Raw genomic sequence first — 20979 nt, forward strand, 5'->3', positions numbered from 1 at the left:
GGAACACCGCGCTGCAGCTCCGGCTCCTTCCACCCGTCTCCTTGGAGCCGGGATGCTCGCAGGCACCTGCCGGCACCCTCGGCAGGATAACCGCGCTGCAGGGGCGTCTGTCGCGATGGAGAGCTGCGATATGAAGGCTGTCTGTCGCGACAGAGGGCTGCGATAAGAAGCCTCGGGGCATCCCGCCGAGCTCACGACGCCAGCTTTTTCCCGGGAAAAGCCAGGGAAGCACGGCGCTGCAGGAACAGCCGGCGTGCCCGAGGTGCCAGCCGGCTCCGTCCCACGGGTTTCCCCGAGCCCGGCTCGCCGCTCCGCCTCCCCCGCTCCGGGCGCAGCGGCTGCGGCAGCGGGCGGGGCGCGGGGACCGGCCCGGGCCCACGGACAGAGCGGGCGGGAGGTGAGCGCCGGGAGGAGGAGGAGGAGGGAGGAAGGGAGGGGGCAAAGGTGGGGATTTAAGCGCGGGCAGCGCCGGGCTGGGGAGCTGCGGTGCGCGGGGCGGAGGTGAGGGAGGCGCGGGGCCGCGCTGTGCTGCATCCCGGTGTTTTACATCCCGGTGTTCTGCATCCCAGTGTTTTACATCCCGGTGTTTTACATCCCGGTGTGCTGCAGCCCGGTGTTCTGCATCCCGGTGTTTTACATCCCGGTGTTTTACATCCCGGTGTGCTGCATCCCAGTGTTTTACATCCCGGTGTTTTACATCCCGGTGTTCCCGCAGCCCGGTGTTCTATATCGCGGCATTCCAGCATCCCGGAGCTCCCGCATCCCGGTGTTCTACATCCCGGCGTTCCCGCATCCCAGAGCTCCCGGTGCCGGCGCTCATTCCCCGCTCAGCTCAGCTCAGCTCGGCTCGGCTCGCCCAAGGGCACCGCGGCGGAGGCGCGTCCCGGAGCATCCCCAGCAGGGCCGGTGACCTTGGCGAGCGCGGCCGCGGCCACGGCGAGTTCCCGGCGGCCCGGTAAGGAGCGGGGGAGGCCCGGTAAGGAGCGGGGCAGGCTCGGTAAGGAGCGGGGCTGGCAGCCGCAGGAGCCGGGGTCGCTGCGCTGTGCCTCCATCCAGGGAGATGCCGGCGCTCCCGCCGCACCTGCAGCCCCCAGAGAGGGCTCGGGGTGTCCTGAGATGGGCTTCGATGTCCCTTCCAAGCCAGAGCCTGCCGTGATTCCGGGACTTGTTGCTGCAGCCCTGCAGCCGGGGGTGCGTTTCCAGGTTGCAGGAGGATGGTTTGCCTTAGGGATTCCCTAAAAACAGTAAAACAGCCAGGAGAGGGAAGAGGGATGGAGGAGACTGTGTGCTCACGCTGCTGGGCTGGGAATGCTCATTGCCGGCAGATTTTTCTTCTCTGCTTTTCTTAGTTGCCTTCAGAGGGAAGCAGGTGCAAGTCCTGCATTCCCTGCTGGATAAACGCTGGATAATATGGAGGAGAATCCCTGCAATAAACGCTGTGGCTCTGCTTAGTCAGCACAAGGCAAATGGGGGATTTTAATGTGGATTTTAATGCTTTAGGAATTGGGATGCTGGGGTTTCTTTCTCTGATGAATATCACGAGTATGGTACAAATACCTGCAATTCCAGGAGTGCTTGGAGTGATTTCTGGTGGGGAGAAGCAGGGAAGCTGTGCATGGAGCATGGATGATATTCCAATATTCCAGCTGGAATGGGAGATGCTGAAACGCTGCCTGGGGAGCAGCCTGGGCCCGTGGCAATGCTTGTGCCACCCCTCTGTGCCCAGAAAGCACCCAGAGCACCAGGACACAGAGCTCCAGCTGGCTGGGAGGCAGCCAGGGCGCTGCTCTGGGTCTTGCCAAGCCACATTTTATGGAGCTTTGCATTTGTTTTATGGAGGATATCAACAGCTTTGTGTGTCCAAACCTGTTTGCTCACAGCCTGCAAAGGAAGCTGTTCCTCACTGCACAGATGGGGTTAAATCCGTGAAAAAAGTGCATCTCCTTTTTTGTTTCTTATCTGTTGCAAGCATCTCGCTCCATTTTTGCTTTTCCCCTCTGGAGCAGTGACTGGAGTGGTGCAACTCTGCTTCCTTTGATGAGATCTCAGGGAGATGCCCTTGCACAAGAGTTTGGTCCCATTTTCCAGCAATACCTGTCATAGCTGTGACAATATTCACCTCCTCACGTTGCACACAACCCAAGCTGCCTCAGAAATGACTCAGAGCAAAGCAAAGAAGTCTGAGTAAAGTAAGGGCTACAACTGCAAGTAAATCTTATTTTAGAGCCCAGACATCTCAGTTATTTTGTTGGTAGATTGATGTGTTTACACAACCTCCTGAACTTGGAAGCCTTCAAAGGATGTAGATGATGTCCCAAATCTCACAAGGAACTGAGGTTTGTCACCAGGAGCAAATCAAAACCCCTCTGAGATATTCCGGAACAGTTCTTTAAGAACTCTCAATTTTTAAGTGTTTGTAATTTAAACAACTGCTGCTGCTCTCTAGTCCCAAATTTGAGGTTTTGGTTGGGGATAGTTCTGTTCAAAACCATGTTCCTAAATTATACTTACACTCAAAATAGAGGGAAAGGTTTCCCTTTTTGCCTTTCCCTGGGATTCAATTTGGCATTTTCCCATCTCCTCTGGCAGAGCTGCTCACCTGTTCTGTCCCAAGGCACAAATCCTGGCACAGGGGGAGGACCCAGAGCCCAAACCGTGCCCAGCCCAGGAAAGCTAGGAAGGAAGGGATCTGTACCAAAACTGCAAGGAACAGCTGGTTATGTAAGGAAACAACCAAGGAAACTTCAGGGGAGGGAAGAACAGGAAAATTGTTGAAAAATTAATTTAGCCTTGGAAGAAAATGGGACAGAGTTGCTCCAGGAATGTTGTTGGTACAGAGAAGCTGCATCTTCTCCTTTCTCTGTGCCTGAGTAAGGAGGGGATTGGGCACTGATAAATCAGCCAGGCTGCAAAGGCAGGGGCTGCTGAGTTATTCAGAGCTGTGCCTTTGCTGGGAGCAGCCTCCAGCTGTCAGGGGCAGGTAAGGCAGGAAATCAGCCCCAAATTCAGCTGCCTTCAGCTGCTGGGCTGGTACCGAAGCCTCTCTCCAAAGGAGATCCCTGTGGGTGCTGCAGGAATCAAAAATTTCCTGAGGGTCAAAAATTTCTGGATCTCATTTGAAAGGACTTTTCCACATGGTTGTAGGTCACCATAAACTCCATCTGTGTACTCTACTCAGCTGAAGGAGAAAATTCAGCAATTCTCTGGCTGCTGTCCCCTGCAGCAGGCAAGGCAGGCTGACAGGAATCCCCCGCTGCAGAATCCTCTGCTCCAGGCAGAGATGCAGCTGAATTCCAGCCCCAAAGCCCAGAACTGCAGCAGGAGGAGCACACACACAGATCAGGGTCCAGGTGGAGACGAGGAAGTCGGCTCTCAGACTTTGTGCAGGTGTGGCACTGCCACTCGAGGAGGGGTTTGAGGTTCCCAGGGGTAACAGGAACTCTTCCTGGACAGGGAATGCTCCTGGGCTTGGTGCGCACTGAGCAGCATTTCAAAGACCCAAAATAGCACCTGCGTGCTGCCACTGAGGCCAGCAGGAAGGAAGTTGGGGTTAAAGATCAGGAAGATGCTGGAATTTCACTCTCCTGAGCCAGGTAAGGCAGAAACAGGGCTGCAAACACCACTGCTCTTCCTGCCTCACCCCTTCCACTCCTGGAAGATTTGATTTCCAGCAAAGCCCACGGGCCCAGCCCAGCCACGCTCACCCACGTGCAGAATGGCTGAGTCATGAGCAGCACCAGCATTTCCCAGCTCAGACCCTCATCCTGTGCTGCACAGGACGCGTGGAAGGGATCCACATCTCCTGGAGCTCTGCAAGGGATGCCCAAGGGTGCTGAGGGACAGGAACCAGCATTGCTTCACTCTGCTGTGCACTCCACAATTCCAGGGTGGTTATTTATCCAAATCTGCAAGAAAAGGTGCTTTTTGAGGTGTGGCCTTGTCTTTCAGCCTTACCCCTTCCACTCCTGGAAGATTTTTTTTCCCCCCAGCAATCCCCACAGGCTCTGCTGTGCACTCCAGAATTCTAGGAAGGGTTATTTATTAAAATCTGCAAGTCAAGGTGATTTTTGAGCTGTAGCCTTGTCTTTCAGCCTTTCCCTTTCCACTCCTGGAAGAAATATATATTTCTTTCATTGCTAGAAGAAATATATATTTCTTCCAACAATCCCCACAGGTTCTGCTGTGCACTCCAGAATTCTAGAAAGGGTTATTTATTAAAATCTGCAAGTCAAGGTGATTTTTGAGGTGTAGCCTTGTCTTTCAGCCTTACCCCCTCCACTCCTGGAAGAAATATATATTTCTTTCATTGCTTTCAGTGCACTCCAGAATCCCAGGGGTGGTTATTTATTCAAGGTGGTTTTTGAGGTGCGTTCTTGTCCGCAGTGGGAGCTGTGCTGGGATTGATGCTCCTCTTCTCACTCCTGGGATTTCCTCCCTGGGAGAACAAGCTGGGGGTTGAATTTAAAATTCCATGTGGGAGAGCTGCAGGAACGTGGGGGCTCTGCTTGCCAGGAGGGGAAGGCAGATCTCAGGGCTGGGCTGCTGCTCCATGGACACACTCCGTGTGGGATCAGAGATGCAGGGATGCAACAGAGGAATGGGCTGGGGTGCTGTTCCCAGGAAATTCTGGGATTTGGATGCCCTGGAATGGGCTGAAGTGGTGTTCCCATCAAATCTGGGATTTGGATTTACCAGAACAGGCTGAGGTGCTGTTCCCAGGAAATTCTGGGATTTAGATTTCCTGGAACAGGTGCAGGTGGTGTTCCCATCAAACTCTGGGATGTGGATTTCCTGGTTGAGGTTGCATTCCCAGGAAATGCTGGGACTCGGATTTCCCAGAACAGGCTGAGGTGGCATTGCCAGGAAATTCTGGGATTTGGATTTCCCAGAACAGGCTGAAGTGGCATTCCCAGAAAATGCTGGGATTTGGATTTCCCAGAAAAGGCTGAGGTGCTGTTCCCAGGAAATCCCGGGATGTGGAATTCCCTGGAATCTGCTGCCTCATTTCAATTTCTTCCCAAGCACTGATCATTTCATTCCTTGATCCCTTGTGCACCATGCTTGGTGCTCACTGAATAAAACATGAATGGAACTGCGTGGGGATGGGAATGGGAATGGGGATGGGGATGGGAATCCCTTCCTGGTTGTGCTTGCACTTGGAGTTGTCAGCCTGAATAAAATCCCTAGGCTCATCCCAGAATTCTGTCAGCATTAAGAGGGACAAGATGGTGCCTTGGATAAATCAGGATATTCAGCAGGACAAACCCATGAAGTTACAGATAAGAACAGCTCCACATCAATAACTTGCAGACAGGATTTCCATTCCAATCCCAAGGAGGTGATTGCCCATTTAGCTTCTAATATCCAGGATTATTTACAGATCAGGCAAGTTTAAATTCAGTCTGGCATTTTGCCTGGCTGCACCTACCCACATGTGGGTGCTGGAGGGACTGGAACCCCCTCAGGGACTCGTGCAAGGATTTTATTTAAGCTCCAGCACCAGAGGATTCCCTCAGGATGCTCCAAACCCCATCCACTCTTGCTGCTGGGCTACCCCAGCAATTATCCAGCAAATGGTCACTTTTAGCCAATTAAATATTTGTATTTGGGAGATGGATTGATTGTTTGCTGCTTTTATTTCTCATCTCATCCCTACTTTCTATTTAAAGCAGCAGAGATCTCTTGATGAATGATCATGAGGCCATTTCCAGCTCCAGGCTTTGTTTTTGCCCACTCCAGATGAACTTTTCCTGAATATGTGTTGGAAACCCTTTTTCCCTGGATGTGTAACTCAGCCAACCCCTCCTGCTGAGGGCATCAGGTGTTTTTTAAGCATTCTCTGGAAACCAGTCTCTCCCAGCTCCCCTCCAAGAATGTTTCTTTCCACAGGAATTTCCCAGCAGGAGCTGTCTGGCCACGGGTCAGAGCTGCAGATTGAAAATGTGACCGAAATTCCCCAAATCCCAGCTGCTCAAAGCAGAAATTAAATATTAAAGGACCTAACACTGTCATCTTCTAACTCCCAGCTAGCTCTGACTCCACAAAATAAGGTCATTAGTAAAGAAATTTGGGAAATTAGCATGCTCTGAAATGAAACCTTGATATCTGGATGATGATTTATCTTTTCAGCTGCCCTAATCACAGACATGTGTCAACAAGCAAGAAAATCAGGCAGCCACTTAAAACACTAAAAGCTGCTTTACAGGTTTCTCTTCTTGCATTTTTTTCCTATTGGAGGTGCAAGTGCTGAAAATAACCTGAATATTGCTTAACAGGAGCTGAATTCTCCTCATTTCACTCATAGCTGGCTGTAACAGTCCCGTGGCCTCTGAACAGGAAGGCATTTCCCCAGCACCTCTGAATGCTTCAATCCAAATTTGTAGACAAATGAATGCCGAGTTAAAATTGCATAAGAACAAATGATCTCCTGCTCTGGAATAGTGGGAACTGATGAGTGAATAACTCAGGGCCCTTCCAAGTGGGAGTGCCAGCTGGAATAGAATAAAGCACAGGCATGGAAGTGGAGCCTCTCTAGGAGGAATCCTGTTTAAAATACACATTTTTAGCCTCTGAGGTTTGCCTAGCAATCTGCTATTCCCTTTGATTGCTGCTACAGTTAATTTGGGCGGTAAAGCTGCCACAGACCTCTGGAGGTGTGGGGTTTTGGGCTACTCCTTATTCCTCATAACGGGATGCAAATTGTCCCTTCCCCAAGGGATCTCTGTGACAGTGCCACAGAGGAGCCTCATCTCTCATTGCCTCAGCTGCTTGCAAATGGCTTTTTCCCCTTCCCCTCCTGTGTTTTCCTTTATCAATTATGCAGCTGGAGTTGTGTTATCCCTGCACAGCTCCCTGCTCTCAGGCTGCATGAAATGCAGAAGTGTGTCAGTGCTGAGGGCACAGGCTGTAATTTGCTTTTGCCTTTTACTTATCCCAACCTGCAGCATTCATTAGGAGACCACAGAGCACGAAGGCAGCTCGTGTTCCTCCTGGAATTCCAGAATGCCTGGGGATGGAATTACTGCCAGGATGGAATTACTGTGCTGGGGCTGCAGGGAAATGCAATCCCCAGGCTGGAAAAAAGGTGCCAAGGGCTTTGGTTAAACCCAAAGGGCTTCTCATCATTTTAACTGCCTCATCCTTTATTCATGTGGCCCTCCAAGGGGTGATGGTGAGGCTGCAGCCTGGAACATCAGTAAAATCAGCCTGGGGGATGTTTTTTCTGCCTGTGGCTGTCCTTCAGCAGCTCTGGATGGAGATGGAGATGCACAGGGCTGTGAGCTGCTCTGGGCACTCAGACACCCCCAGTAGGGATTACCCACGGAAGGGATGAGTTTAACCAGCACAGCCCTAACCCCAGTGTAAACCCCATAATCCTGGAAGTCCTCCTTCTCCTTCTCCTTCTCCTTCTCCTTCTTCTCCTTCTCCTTCTCCTTCTCCTTCTCCTTCTCCTTCTCCTTCTCCTTCTCCTTCTCCTTCTTCTCCTTCTCCTTCTCCTTCTCCTTCTCCTTCTCCTTCTCCTTCTCCTTCTCCTCCTCCTTCTCTTTCTCCTTCTCCTCCTCCTCCTCCTCCTCCTCCTCCTCCTCTTTCTCCTCTTTCTCCTCCTCCTCCTTCTCTTTCTCCTTCTCCTCCTTATTTCCAGGGCTTTAAGGCCTCTCTCTCTGGAGTTGTGCCTTCCAATAAATGATGTGGAAGGAATCAGCTTCCATTCATGGCTGGCCAGAGAGCAGCAGAGCCTTTCTCCCCAGGCTGAGCCCCTGCAAGGAAAGCTGGTCACAGACACAGCCACTGCTACGTTTAAATGTTGATCTGTCCCCAAAAGTGTTTAGGAACTTTCTTGCTCTAGGAAATATGGGAAGATGGAAGTGAAGGAAATGCTTTGGGAGAATTAGTAGGGAAAACTTCATTTTCGTAAATCCTATATCCCCCCAGAACAGAGCAGGAAACCACTGAATATTGGAATATTTTTTACCTATATGAGTGGCCCATCCTTATTTTAATTCCAGGTGCAAATTTCCCAGTGCTGCTTCGGGATCTGCTGCTTCGAGGGACAGCAAGGCTCTGCTGCCCCAAACTCACTGTGAACACCACACTGGAGGGCTGTGATGTGCCCAAGCCTCTTTGCTCTGGCATTTCAGGCAGCACAAGTGTAGAAGAAAAAGGGGCATTGGGAGGTTTTCCAGCAGGGAATCTGCTGAATTCCCTATGGACTGATCTGCTTGGAATGTCCTCAAACCTGAAAATAACAGAATCCCTCTGGAAAGCCTTGAACGCTTTCTTATCATTCTGTTTTCTCTAAATAGATGCTTTTAGCCTGCATTTAAAGATTGTTTCAAATGCCAAAAAGCACATTTAACAATGAACAGTGGAAGCAAACCCTATTTCCTGTTTAATTCTTGCTCAGCCATTCTCTTTCCCAAGTGGAGCTGGGAACAATGAATGCATAAAGGCATTACCCAAGAGGAAAATCATTCCTAGATTTGTAATTTCCATTAAATATTCTTTTAATCTGTAAAGTTTTTCATTTCTATGGAATGAACTGCAAAAAAAAAAAAATCCTTCTGCAACCAGAGATTACTTTTTTCTCCCTCTCTCTTTCGTAACTTGGTTTTTCCTCCCAACAATTGCAGACCAATAAAAACCATTATCAAAAATAAGCAGAGGAGTTTGTACAGGGCAGTTGTTTTAATCTTATCTTTATTCCGGGGCATGCATGGAAATTATGGAACATTTATGGAGTTTATGGAACATTTATGGAATTTATGGAACATTCCTGGAAGCTGACCCAAAGCCTTTCTTTTTAAATGCCTATTTCCCTGATTTCCACAGAGAATAGGATAGGAAAACACACTTGGAATGTGGGAATTGATAGAATCACAAAGCCTTTCTTTTAAAATGCCTATTTCCCTGATTTCCACAGGGAATGGATAGGAAAATACACTTGGAATGTGGGTATTGATAAGATCACAAAGCCTTTCTTTTTAAATGCCTATTTCCCTGATTTCCACAGGGAATGGTTAGGAAAACACATTTGGAGTGTAGGAATTAATAGAATCACAAAGCCTTTATTTTTAATTGCCTATTTCCCTGATTTCCACAGAGAATAGGATAGGAAAACACACTTGGAATGTGGGAATTGATAGAATCACAAAGCCTTTCTTTTAAAATGCCTATTTCTCCAATTTCCACAAGGAATAGAATAGGAAACCACACTTGGAATGTGGGAATTGAGAGAATCACAGGAAGGTTTGGGTTGGAAGGGAGTTTAATCACCAGTGCCACACCTGCCATGGGCAGGGACACCTTCCACTATCCCAGCTCACTCCAACCTGGCCTTGGACACTTCCAGGGATGGATCAGCTTTTCTGGGAAGTGGGAATGCCCAACTGCTGCAGCTCCAATAACTGAGCAGCAGCTGCAGAACCCATCCATGCCCTTTGGTCCAGGGGAGCTGGTGGCGCCGACACTTCAGAAAATGAGTCTGCGTAGTGTTTCCACGGGATACCCCCGCTGTAATCCCAATTCCCCTGTCATTCCAGGCACCCTCCAAGCCCCCTGGAGCTGAAGATGGACGTGAAGAGGGTGAAGGACTACCTGTACTGGCTGTACTACCAGTACCAGCTGGTGACGTGCAGCTACGTGCTGGAGCCCTGGGAGCAGTCCATGTTCCACACCATCACGGTCACCGTGCTGGCCATGGTGGTCTACACCGCCTACGTCTTCGTGCCCATCCACGTCCGCCTGGCCCTGCAGTTCTTCTCACAGATCTTCGGCTCCCAGCCTGAGGGGGCAGTGCTGAACTGAGCCGGGCCCAGCAGGGCCCAGCAGCTCTGTGGAATGGCTCACAAATGGTTCCTGCTGAGGAAAACCCTGCTTGATTCACCTCCGGGGATGGAGAGCGGAGTGAGGCACCGAGCACGGCCCCTCTTCCATGGACACTCTGGGAATGGCACAGGATCCACACAGCTGCCACCTCCAGCACCAAACCCCATCTCCTGTTCCATCCTTCTCAGCCATTCTCTGTCCCAGTGCTGCTTCGGGATCTGCTGCTTCGAGGGACAGCAAGGCTCTGCTGCCCCAAACTCACTGTGAACACCACACTGGAGGGCTGTGATGTGCCCAAGCCTCTTTGCTCTGGCATTTCAGGCAGCACAAGTGTAGAAGAAAATGGGGCATTGGGAGGTTTTCCAGCAGGGAATCTGCTGAATTCCCTATGGACTGATCAGCTTGGAGCATCCTCAAACCTGAAAATAACAGAATCCCTCTGGAAAGCCTTGAACACTTTCTTATCATTCTGTTTTCTCTAAATAGATGCTTTTAGCCTGCATTTAAAGATTGTTTCAAATGCCAAAAAGCACATTTAACAATGAACAGTGGAAGCAAACCCTATTTCCTGTTTAATTCTTGCTCAGCCACTCTCTTTCCCAAGTGGAGCCAGGAACAATGAATGCATAAAGGCATTTCCCAAGAGGAAAATCTGTCCTAGATTTGTAATTTCCATTAAATATTCTTTTAATCTGTAACATTTTTCATTTCTTTGGAAATGAGCTGCATCCAACTGCTCTGGCAGAGGCTGTTTTGGTGGCTCCTCACACCCAAAGTTCTACCAACACAGTGCAGGGGCCAGGTTAGAGGAGATAAAAAATGAGGATATCCAGCAGGATTGGAGTGCTCATGCCTGGTTGGTGACTTCCAGGCTTCAATGGATGGGAGAGGAACTTGGAAGAGAAAGGAACAGGAGGATGAACTCAAATCCAGCTTTTTTTCACGTCTAAGTTTCTGCCTCTGAGTTCAGATGGTCTAAAATATTTTCTTTTTGGAAAAAAGTTCTCCACCTCATCTTGCAGCTCAGTGAGGATGACAGGAAGAAGCAACCCTGCTCTGTCTCAGTGCCCTCCTGCCTTCTCTGATGAAAATCAAAATCTTTTCTTGCTGCTCCCATTCACCAAGGTAGCAAAGTGCAAATCAGCAGCAGGGGAAGAGGATCCAGAGTGGAAATAATATTTTAATGCCTGCAGGGAAGGCTTCGAGAGATCTCCTTTACAAAGAAGAAATTAGATTTATTACCATTGCCTGTGGGGAGGTTTTGAAACGATGGGAGGCTTGTTTGGTTTTCACTGTACACAAATCAAACGTGGGTGCCAAATCATAAATTACAGCTGCACTCTGCACGTCTCTACCAGCTGATGCTCCTGTTAGTAGAAGTGAGAAGTGCAAAATGTAAATAGCTTTCAAATGATGTTTGCACAGTTCTAGATTAAAGAGAAAACCCTCTTAACTCCTTTCTCAAGCTGCAGTGGGCTCCTGCATGCTTCAGAGCACAAATTTGTTTGGAAACGAAGACATGTGGTGAAGGTTGCCCAGATCTGAACATGTGTATGCAGTTTTTTCAGCCAAAAAAAATAAAATTTTATTCTTCACAAACGATCTCCGGCTGCATGACTCAGCTCTTCTGTGTTTCCCACTCATTCATAAATATTCTGCATGTGTGTGGGCCAGGCTGGCGCTGTGCAAGAAGGATTATTTTGTGGTGAATGTTTTGGGGAGAGGTTGGAGAATCCTTTAAATGGATCTGGGGTGAGTGAACTTCAGCCCAAGAGCTCTCCTGTTTCTGGAGGGAAAAAACCCTCTGATCTGGTTCAAATTCAGGCATTATCAAATAGCTGAGTGTGCTGAGAGCTTTGGGCTCCAACAGGAGCTGTCCTGACAGTTTATCACAGTTGGGAACTGCAAACACGAGGTGCCAAGCTGTAATCACACCTCGAGTAATGAACACAGCACTGGAGGAGATGAAAAATGGCAAAACCCGGGGCCATTCTTCTTGAAAGTGTCTGTAAAATAGACTAAAAGTCATAATCCCAATGCTGGAGGTGAAAAGTGAGAATATTTACTTAGCAAGTTGGTGTAAATTCTATCTCCAAGTGTGTTTAAATTCTGTCTCCAAAGATTCTGCTCGTCTAGAAAATATGATGGTGTGAGTGCCAGGGCTCCTCCTCATCAGTCCTGTTCCCATTAATTTTTGATTCCTTCAAAAGTGGATTTCTTCCCCATGCCATCAAACCCAACTTTGAGAGCACAAGGAAAAGTTTTTGTCTCCAGGAATGCAAAGGTTGGAGCTGCTATCTGCAGGAGCCCACACCCGGTGGAACATTGCTCTTTAAACATCTCATTTGGCAAACAGAACGTGGGGAGGACTTTGTTCAGGATTTCCATTGCCCTGCCATGGTGGGATCCATGCAAAGCACTTTCCTTCCTTATTGTGCCTGTTCCCTGTGTTTGGCTTTGGGACGTGCAGGGAGTGGCAGGGAAACAGCAGCAGGTGCTTTTGGGGAGGGTCCCTGCAGCTTGAACCAAGTAGAAACTCATTTTTTTGTGTGAACTCTTCACCTTCTTCACTAAATTTTAAAGGGTTTAGGCAAGAGGTATTTACTAGGAAGGAAAGAAGCTGCTGAAAACAATCTCTGCTAAAAACCTTTGGAGATTTCCCCAGCCCTTTGCACTTCTCCTCGCATCCAGAAAAGCTGGAATAACCCTCCCTACGTAATATTCCAAATCACTGGGTTCCAGCAGGAGACTTCAAAGGATTCTGGCACTCAGCAGGGAACAGAAGCTTTTTTTTTTCCCCAGCTGAAAGAGAGAGGAGGTGAGATAACACTTCTGACAGCTTGAGACCGCACCACAGCTTAGGAAACTCTCCCAGCTCTAAAATCCTTTTCCCTGGGAAAAAAAAAATCATTCCTGGACAATGGGAAGAGGTTTCCATGGGATCCCAGCTGCACACTGAGGTGGGAGGGTGGAAATTTGGAGCTCCCAGGAACACCAGTATGCCCAGTGCAGGGTGACAGCTCTCTTGTGAGGGATATGATGTCAGGCTCTTTATAAAAGTCTCTTTTCTCCTGCTTCATTACAGTTCCATGTTAATTGTAGTTAATTGCTTCACTGGGCTAATTGTAGCACAGCAGCTGGAAGTGTTCACACCAAAAATAATCCAAATAAAAAGAGGAAAGAGAACCAATAATCCAGCAGTGAAAAAGGGAACAAAGGCAGAACAGGAGATGATCCAATTCCAGCTGCATTGACCCTGAAAGTACAAATGCCCCATTAATTTAAGGAATGAGAAATGTTGGGGCTCAGCTGGCCAGCACCATATACCTCTTGTTTAAAACTCATTTTCTTCATTTCATCTCATCAGAATTCTCATTTATCCTGCCATAAAAGTTTCCTGGCCAATTTCATGGACCATGAACCTCCAGAACCTTCCTCCCAAAGCCCTGAGGGCAGCTTTTACCCAAAACCATCAAAAACAGCTTCTCAAGGACCTTCTCCTTAGTGCTGCTCCCCAGGGAACACAGGGATCAGGATCATCACCAGTGCCCCTGCCCATCTGAGTGTCCAATTTACTCAGAATTCCAGGGAAAATTCTTGTGTTTATGGAATTTTGAAATCTTAAACAAGCTGGGGGGTTTTTTGTTTGTTTGGTTTTTTTTTTGTTTGTTTGTTTTTTGTTTTTGTTTTTTGGTTGGTTTTTTGGTTGCTGTTTTTGGTCTTTTTTTTTTAAAGTTTTCTCATCATTGTAATTCAGCCATAATCTAAAATTCTTACTTCGGATGCTCCAGTTATAAATTGAATTCCCTGATTATTTGGAAGTTAGGGAAAAAATTCACACAACTACTTAAGCCATGGTAAAAGAAGCCCAGCAGGTGCGGGACAGTCAGCAGAACCACACAAACAGCAAATTGCAGTCGTGCAGCACCAGTGAGAGCCAAAATTGGGACAATTCTTCAGATGAATTGCTGCACCCCAGGGCACAGACATGGACAAGTGGCCACGTGCCAGGCTGAGCACTGAAATTAAAGCAGAACAGGCGGATTTGCAAATGAAATATCACAGAACGTGGATTTAAATAACTTTCTCTTAATCACACACAATGATCAATATTCACGCAGCAAAAGCAGCTCTCTCCTCTAACCCCTACCCAAATAATTTCAATTATTTTTCCCTCAAACACCAAACAACAGCTGAATATCCTGAAATCCTTCCACAAACTGAAAAACTGGGAGGTCAGGAGCAAAGCTGGACTCAAAGTGCAAATTCTCAGATCCAACATCAAACCACCCAAAGCAGCCCTGCTGCAAACTTGTCACAGTCAAGGCAATCAAGGAGCTGAAACCAATGAAATGTTCAGGGAAAATAATCCCAGGAAATGGAGAATTCAGGGTTTGTGGGCTGACAAAGGAGGGCTGGTGCCTCCTGAGGTGCTCCAAAGGCTGGATCTGAGCTTGTTCCACGACTCCACCAGAACAGATAAAGGCTCCCCTTGACGCTGCCCTCACACCCAGCCTGCACCAAACAAAGCCCCTTGCTTCAGCAGCTCTGTCCTTCATACTCCTTCCAATAAGCAATCCAATAACTCTGAATTTGGGGAGCCCAGATCCTGAGAATATCTCCAGGCAACTTTCGTGGGAACTCCCTGGCTGGAAGGCTCTGATTCACGGGTGGAGGTCGGAATTAACTCCAGAAATTCCCTCTTGTCATCATCCCTGCCTGCTCCACCCTTATTTCAGCATTGCTCCATCAGGACAGGGAAGAGCTGATAAACTCTGCTGATCCTGGGGTTTCAGGACAGCCAAGGCCTCCTTTTCGTTGGAATAAGGAGGTCCAAGCTCAAAATAGGCTATGGAAGTTGTTTAATGTGGCCTGATGTAAGTTAGAACCCTCCTCAATTACCAACACACATTAGTCTAGGTTTAAAAGTGAAATTAAAACCATGCACACTCTGCATTAAAATAAGAATCTCAGTGCTGGAATATAATCAGGCAAGAGGAAAAAATCAGGAAACAAGACAAAGAGGAGAGGAGAAATATCCACATGTCAGAAAAGAGGGTAAATCTGGCAAATCCATATTAAAAAAAAAAAAAAAACAAAAAACCAGATTCTGCTTTTCTTACAATGACTGAGCAAAGAGGGAGGAAATGAAGGTAAATTGTGGCAGGGTCAGAAATAGATCCATTGGCAGCCAGGGTGCTGTTCCCGTTATTTTCTCTGGCAGCTCCTATCTCTGCTTTGTAATCATGGAGTAAATCAGAAATATCTCTTTATTTTCAAGGTCATACTCAAGGATGAGTTACACTCTGAATTTTTAGCAGCTTTAGGTGCTTTTAAAAAAAGAACAGGGGAAAAATGCAGGTAAAATGTTCATCATGGGGAATTTGACACAAAACAAGAGAAGCCAGGCACAGGATGAAGCACCTGGCATGGAAAGGGCTGGGATGGGATTGCAGCACCCTAATTAAAGATGGGGAGCAACAGCCTCACCCATGGGGCTGGCAGAGGAAAGGGCCTCCAGCAGCTCCTTGCATTTCCCACAGCCACAAATTGCACAAGAGAGAAGCCTCGTTGAGGCAGTAATTATCTGCCAAATGCACAGAGATTGAGTGATTTATGAAGGAACAGCTCTCAAAAAAGATGCTGCAAACTGATTCAGCACATCCAGCTCTGGACACGACGCTGCCTTGCTCAGGGGACACATCTGGTATTTCACTCCAGGTAAATAATACATCTCAAGGCATTTTCTCCACACATTTTTGATTTCCCTTTCTAATATTTCTCCCTACGTGAGAATTAAAGGTGAAATCAAGTGGGATCAGGCTGGTGCTGAGGTGTGGGTACCTACACCCAGCAGTCCGTGCTGCCTCAGGCCCGGTGTGGAGACACATCCAAAAATTCCAAGTGCTTCCAGTGCCCAAAACTTCCACAGCTGGCTACAGGTGCCTCACATGCTATCCAATAATCTGAGGTAATTGGTATCCAAATTTTGGCTAGTTTTGATATCTAAAAGCTCTTCCTTATCACAGATGTATTTTAGAGATATAAAATACCTCAGAGCCCCACACGCAGTTCAGCATAAAATTGGATTTTGGGGAGAAATCCTTCCCTGGGAGGGTGGGGAGGCCCTGGCACAGGGTGCCCAGAGAAAGGATGGCTGATCCATCTGGTGGCTGATCCATCCCTGGAAGTGTCCAGGGCCAGGTTGGACAGGACTTGGATCAACCTGGGACAGTGGAAGGTGTCCCCATGGCAGGGGTGGCACTGATGGGCTTTAAGGTCCCTTCCAACCCAAACCATTCCTCTCCAATCCCCTCTACCCATGCCAGGACTTGGCAGTGAAACAGCCTCTCACAGCATCCCTGGCTCCATGGCCGCTTTTCCCCAAGAAACCCTCAGCTGCCAAACGAGCATCACTGGCATCATCTTTCATATAAATGCAGATACCCCTAAATAAATGATGAGCTGCAGCCCCGGGATCAGCTGGGGAAGTTTCCACCCCCTCGGCCGAGCAGCCAGCCCTGGTTTTGCAATGCTCAGGCTGAGCAGCACCTGCACCAACACCTTTTCCCAGGGATGTGTCAGCACTCCGTGTCGTGCCGGTGCCAGCAGGTGGGAGCGCTGGGAAAGGATCCATCCCACCGCAATTGCGACATCTCCCCCCCCCGGGAGTTTATCTCGCTGGATAGTTGTAACATGTAAATGCCATCAGAGAGGACTGGAGCAAGCAGAAAGAAATAATGAATAGTTAACAAGAAGGAGTTAATTGTCATTTCATTTAGCAAATTTCATTTATTTCAGCACATCTTAGGTTGACACTGGGAAGATGCTTAATGCTAAAATGTCCCAGTGTTCTGGTGGAGCCCTGGGTGGACAGAGTGTTCCTGTCCTCCTCCTCCTCCCACTCCTCCTCCTTTTTCCTTGTTTTCCTTCCCTGATGGTTTAAGCAATCTTCCTTCACTGAACTGTATTTTTGGCATTTTCCCTGGTTTTGTCTCCAGCCAGACAGAATGAGGCAAGGAAAGTCAGGAAAGTGAATCTGGAAATGTCAGCTCTCTCCATAATTTTTATGTGCAGCCTTTGAGCAGGAATAATGTGCAAAATATTTTCACCTGCATATGACTCTTCTCACGTTCTCTCATCAGAGAACTCAGAATGAAAAATACACTCATTTTCCTATCATAGAATTACAGAATCATTGAGGTTGGAAAAGATCTCCAAGATCATCAAGTCCAACCTTTAACCCACTAAACCATGTGCTGGTTTAACACTTCCAGGATGTGACTCCACCACGACCCTGGAGAGTCCATACCAATGCTTAACCACTCCTTCAATGAAGAAATTCTTCCTGATATCCAACTTGAACCTCTCCTGATGTCCACACCTGTCCTCTCCCAGCAGCTCTCAGCTCTCCCCACCTCCCACCAGGATTCCTTTAATGGGATGAGATGTTTTAGCTGGCACACAGAAGATCACCAAAGGCAAGTGGAAAGCAAACAGCTCCTGTACAATCATCCTCAGATCCCTCTCGTGTTCTGATGAGCAAATATTTACCTTTTAAAACAATTATTTCTCAGTCTGAGGTTCATGCCTAGTGCAGCCTGGTAACAAACACAACTAAAGCAACACCCCCTGGCTCCTGTCCATGCTTTGCCTTAAAGTGAAACCTTGGCCATGGCTGTCTGTGGTTGTCAAGGAAGGATAAGCCATGATGTTTGAGTTATCACAATTTCACAGAATCCCAGAATCCCAGAATGGTTTGTGTTGGAAGGGAATTAAATCCCATCCCATCCTGCCCCTGCCATGGCAGGGACACCTCCCACTGTCCCAGGCTGCTCCCAATGTCCAGCCTGGCCTTGGGCACTGCCAGGGATCCAGGGGCAGCCACAGCTGCTCTGGGCAGGGCCAGGGCCTCACAGGGAACAATTTCTCTCTCAAATCTAATCTAAATCTACTTTCATTAATCTGGGGCATCTCCTTGTTTGAGCAGCTCAATACAGTTTGGGTTATTTTGGTTTAGAAAGGCTACAAAGAAAAAATCCCGCTGCTTGTAAGCCCATGACAGACACAGCAGGAGTTTTTCAAAGGTTCCAGGGATTTAGGAGGCAGAGGGTGCTGTTGGTTCCCCTGACTGCACACACCCAGCAGCTCTGCCTGTGAGCATCCAGCCATTGCCAGCTGCCTCAGCAGGGCTGGGAGTTATCCCCTCTCTGACACAGGGCAGCACTTCCAGAGGTATCCCTGAACTGCACCCAGCGTGTTTGACGTGCAGGTTTCACACAACACGAAAAGAAAGCCAACCCACGGGTATTTGTGCTGTGACCACGCTCATTAAAGCTGGTGATGCAACACAGTTTCACCTCCATCAGCTGGGAGTGGAATGTCACAATATCCCCAGCCCTGCCACAAAGCTATTTTATAGGAGCTCTTCTGGCTCCTTTTGTTCCTGCCTTGAAGTTCAGCAGTGATAATGCTGGTGGCTCACGCTGTAAATTGGATTGCTAATTGGATTCCTCACAAGAACTGAAGAAATAGGCAAGAACTGGAAAATAACTGGAGCATTATCCCAGTAAATGTAGTGCAGGTGAATGCACAGAGAGCAGCCCTGGAAGTGCCGTGTCCCAGGGGAATCAGGGAATGTTATTCCTCCTGTTCAGACCACAGAGGACACACTAAAGCAGCGGCTGAAATTGCTGAAATTACCACTTTGCAACTTCCCAGCTGCAATCCATGATGAAAAGCAAGGAGAGCCCTGCTTTCCAAAGGAATAGACAGCCTGGAGATGTCTGATTACAAACTGGGAGCTGGATCCTGGCTTGGAACAAACCTGGGACCTGCCACCCCACACACAGGCCAGGCACAATCTGTTCCTGCCCAAGGATGTCCCCAGTGGCACTGGGAGCTGAAACAGCTCCTGTAAAAAGCCCTGCCTTTAATTCCCCTCTCCAAATCCTGGTGACTCCTCTGCCAATTCCCCTCTCTGAATCCTGGTGACTCTTCTATTGCTAATTCCCCTCTGAATCCTGACAATTCCTTGGTTGGTAATTCCCCTCTCTGAATCCTGACAATTCCTCCACTGTCAGAATAGAAACTGCTCCACTCCTCTAAATCATGGTTTCCTGCAATAGGAAGAGGAGCACAATTGTTGGGAATGTGTGAACGCTTGTGAGAAATAGATTTGTAAAGAATTCTTGAATAGATTGGTAAAGAAACACAGACTGGGTGTCTTCAGGATCCTCCTCAAAACTAAACTGGGCACCAGTAAAGATCAGAAAGGTGTTTTATTGTTATTGCACAGCCCTTCCCATGCTTCCATCTGGACGCTGTTACTGAAATCCTGCAGTTGAATGAGGATGTTTTTATTGTTTGTGATATGGAGGTGCTGTGCACACTGCTCTGAATGCCCAATTTATGTGGGAGTGAATAGGAAAAAATAAATGTAAAACACTGTTTGGTTCTGTTCTTAAATCCCTGGAGTTTTATACTGAAATGAGCACAGGTAATGCAAACAGCAGCCCAGAACAATCCCTCCTTGGGAAGCTGAGAGCAGGAGAGGTCCAGGAGCTCCTGGAGCACCTCCTTTCCTGGATCCAGTGAATGTGAGGGAATAGTGACCTCAGGTGTCTGTTCCATTAATCACAGGGATATTCCCATGAATTTACCAGGAATTCCATTGGACATTCCTGCTGAAAATGAGAAAATGAAGCTGCTGGGAGCTGCTGTCACTGGCACGAAGTCTCCTGGGTTTTCTGGCCTTGGCACTTGAGCTTTCCCAAAAACACCTACAAGGACCTTCTTCAGGGCCCAGCCACCTGCAAAAAAACCTGAGAACACATCTATATTGAAACCTGGTTTAAAATAGTGCGAAATTTTTAAATTTGAGATATATTTAAATGGTGTGCTCACTGTCCTTGCCTATTGCACAGATCCTTTAAATGCTGTGAAAGAATATGGCAGTAGAGGCAGAAAACACCCATATAAAATGAATATAACATTTGATGCTCACTGAAAAACACGTAAGAAATCAGAACAAACTGATATGGCTTTCATTAGGGGTGAGATTCAGGCTGCTGTGCTCTTCACCTCATTTTGTGCAATAAAAAAAATATTAAAAAATATAGAATCCTTCAGAAGTGGCTGTAACACAGTTTAAAACACAAATTTTCCACGGAAGCCAGAGGACAACCAGAGCTCACAGGCAGCACAAAGTACCTCAATGACTACAAAGAACCCAGTTCTGATATTCACTGAGGCTGTGCCTTGAGCTGAGGTGGGATTTGGTGTATTAGCACCTAAATTAAGTCGAGAAAATAAATCTGCAGTTGAAAATAAATCTGCAACGGAAACTTTTCCAGCATTATCAGGATCCAGCTCTCATCCCAGTGGCTTCAAAGATGTGGCTTCCATAAAGGACACACTTTGTCCTACCCGTCTCCCAACGCCACTCTCCAAATGCCAGCCTGGAAGTGCTTTATTTCCTAAATATAAGATTGAGTGATTCATCAGGGCTTCAAAGTAAAAACTGTGTAACACCCACTGTGCAGCAGAGGTTCTGAAACAAAACTTCAGAGCAGGGAAACATTTATTTTTCATTGTGCTTTTTCCTTTCATTGTTTTAATAATATGGTCCATAGAGAGTCTCCAGAGAGGTCTGCAAAGAAACTTGATTTCAAAGGAGCAGAAGTGAGTAAGTGTGTGAACACAAGCATCGCACCAAAGAAAAATGTGCCAAAGAATTAAAAACACGGCAGACAGCTTGACAGGCTGTGATTTTCAGTCCTCGAGTGAAAGAACTCTTCATTTCCATCAGGATGTTACCACATTAAATAAATCCCACACAACGTGTTGATGCAATTCAGCTTTATTTTTCTCCAGCATAACCTGCAGGAAACAAATACTGATCTACAAACAAACCTCGGTGTCACAGAATCATCAAATGACAGAATGCTCTGGGTTGGAAACGACCCTAAAGGTCATTTAATTCTAACCCCCTGCCACGGCGGTTCCTTCTTTCCATAGGGTGCTTATGGTACATTACAAATGGAATACAAAGCGAACGGACTGTGCGGGTGGTCCATGTAAATAAAAATATAATGTAATTCTTAATTAATTCATTGTAACAACGTATGTCCCTCACGGTTCCCTCCCGCTCCA

At 47.6% G+C, this 20979-nt stretch overlaps 1 protein-coding gene across 2 annotated transcripts; it reads left to right on the plus strand.

The window, feature by feature from the left end:
• The first annotated feature begins 344 nt into the window (after window positions 1–344).
• On the plus strand, window positions 345–11411 carry SPTSSB (serine palmitoyltransferase small subunit B). 2 transcript variants are annotated; one of them, XM_054283027.1, is made up of 3 exons: window positions 355–397; window positions 799–955; window positions 9540–11411. In XM_054283027.1, exon 3 carries the CDS (start codon window positions 9568–9570, stop codon window positions 9802–9804), a length of 237 nt encoding a protein of 78 aa, XP_054139002.1. In that variant the 5' UTR covers window positions 355–397; window positions 799–955; window positions 9540–9567; the 3' UTR covers window positions 9805–11411. The 2 variants fall into 2 exon arrangements, with proteins under 2 accessions (XP_054139001.1, XP_054139002.1); XM_054283026.1 differs by lacking the exon at window positions 799–955 and having other exon boundaries at window positions 345–397.
• Window positions 11412–20979: the final 9568 nt, after the last annotated feature.

This window comes from Melozone crissalis, unplaced genomic scaffold (genome assembly GCF_028551555.1).
Source record: "Melozone crissalis strain CALT ecotype California unplaced genomic scaffold, PUWL_Pcris_2 ptg000034l_1, whole genome shotgun sequence".
Taxonomy (NCBI): domain Eukaryota; kingdom Metazoa; phylum Chordata; class Aves; order Passeriformes; family Passerellidae; genus Melozone; species Melozone crissalis.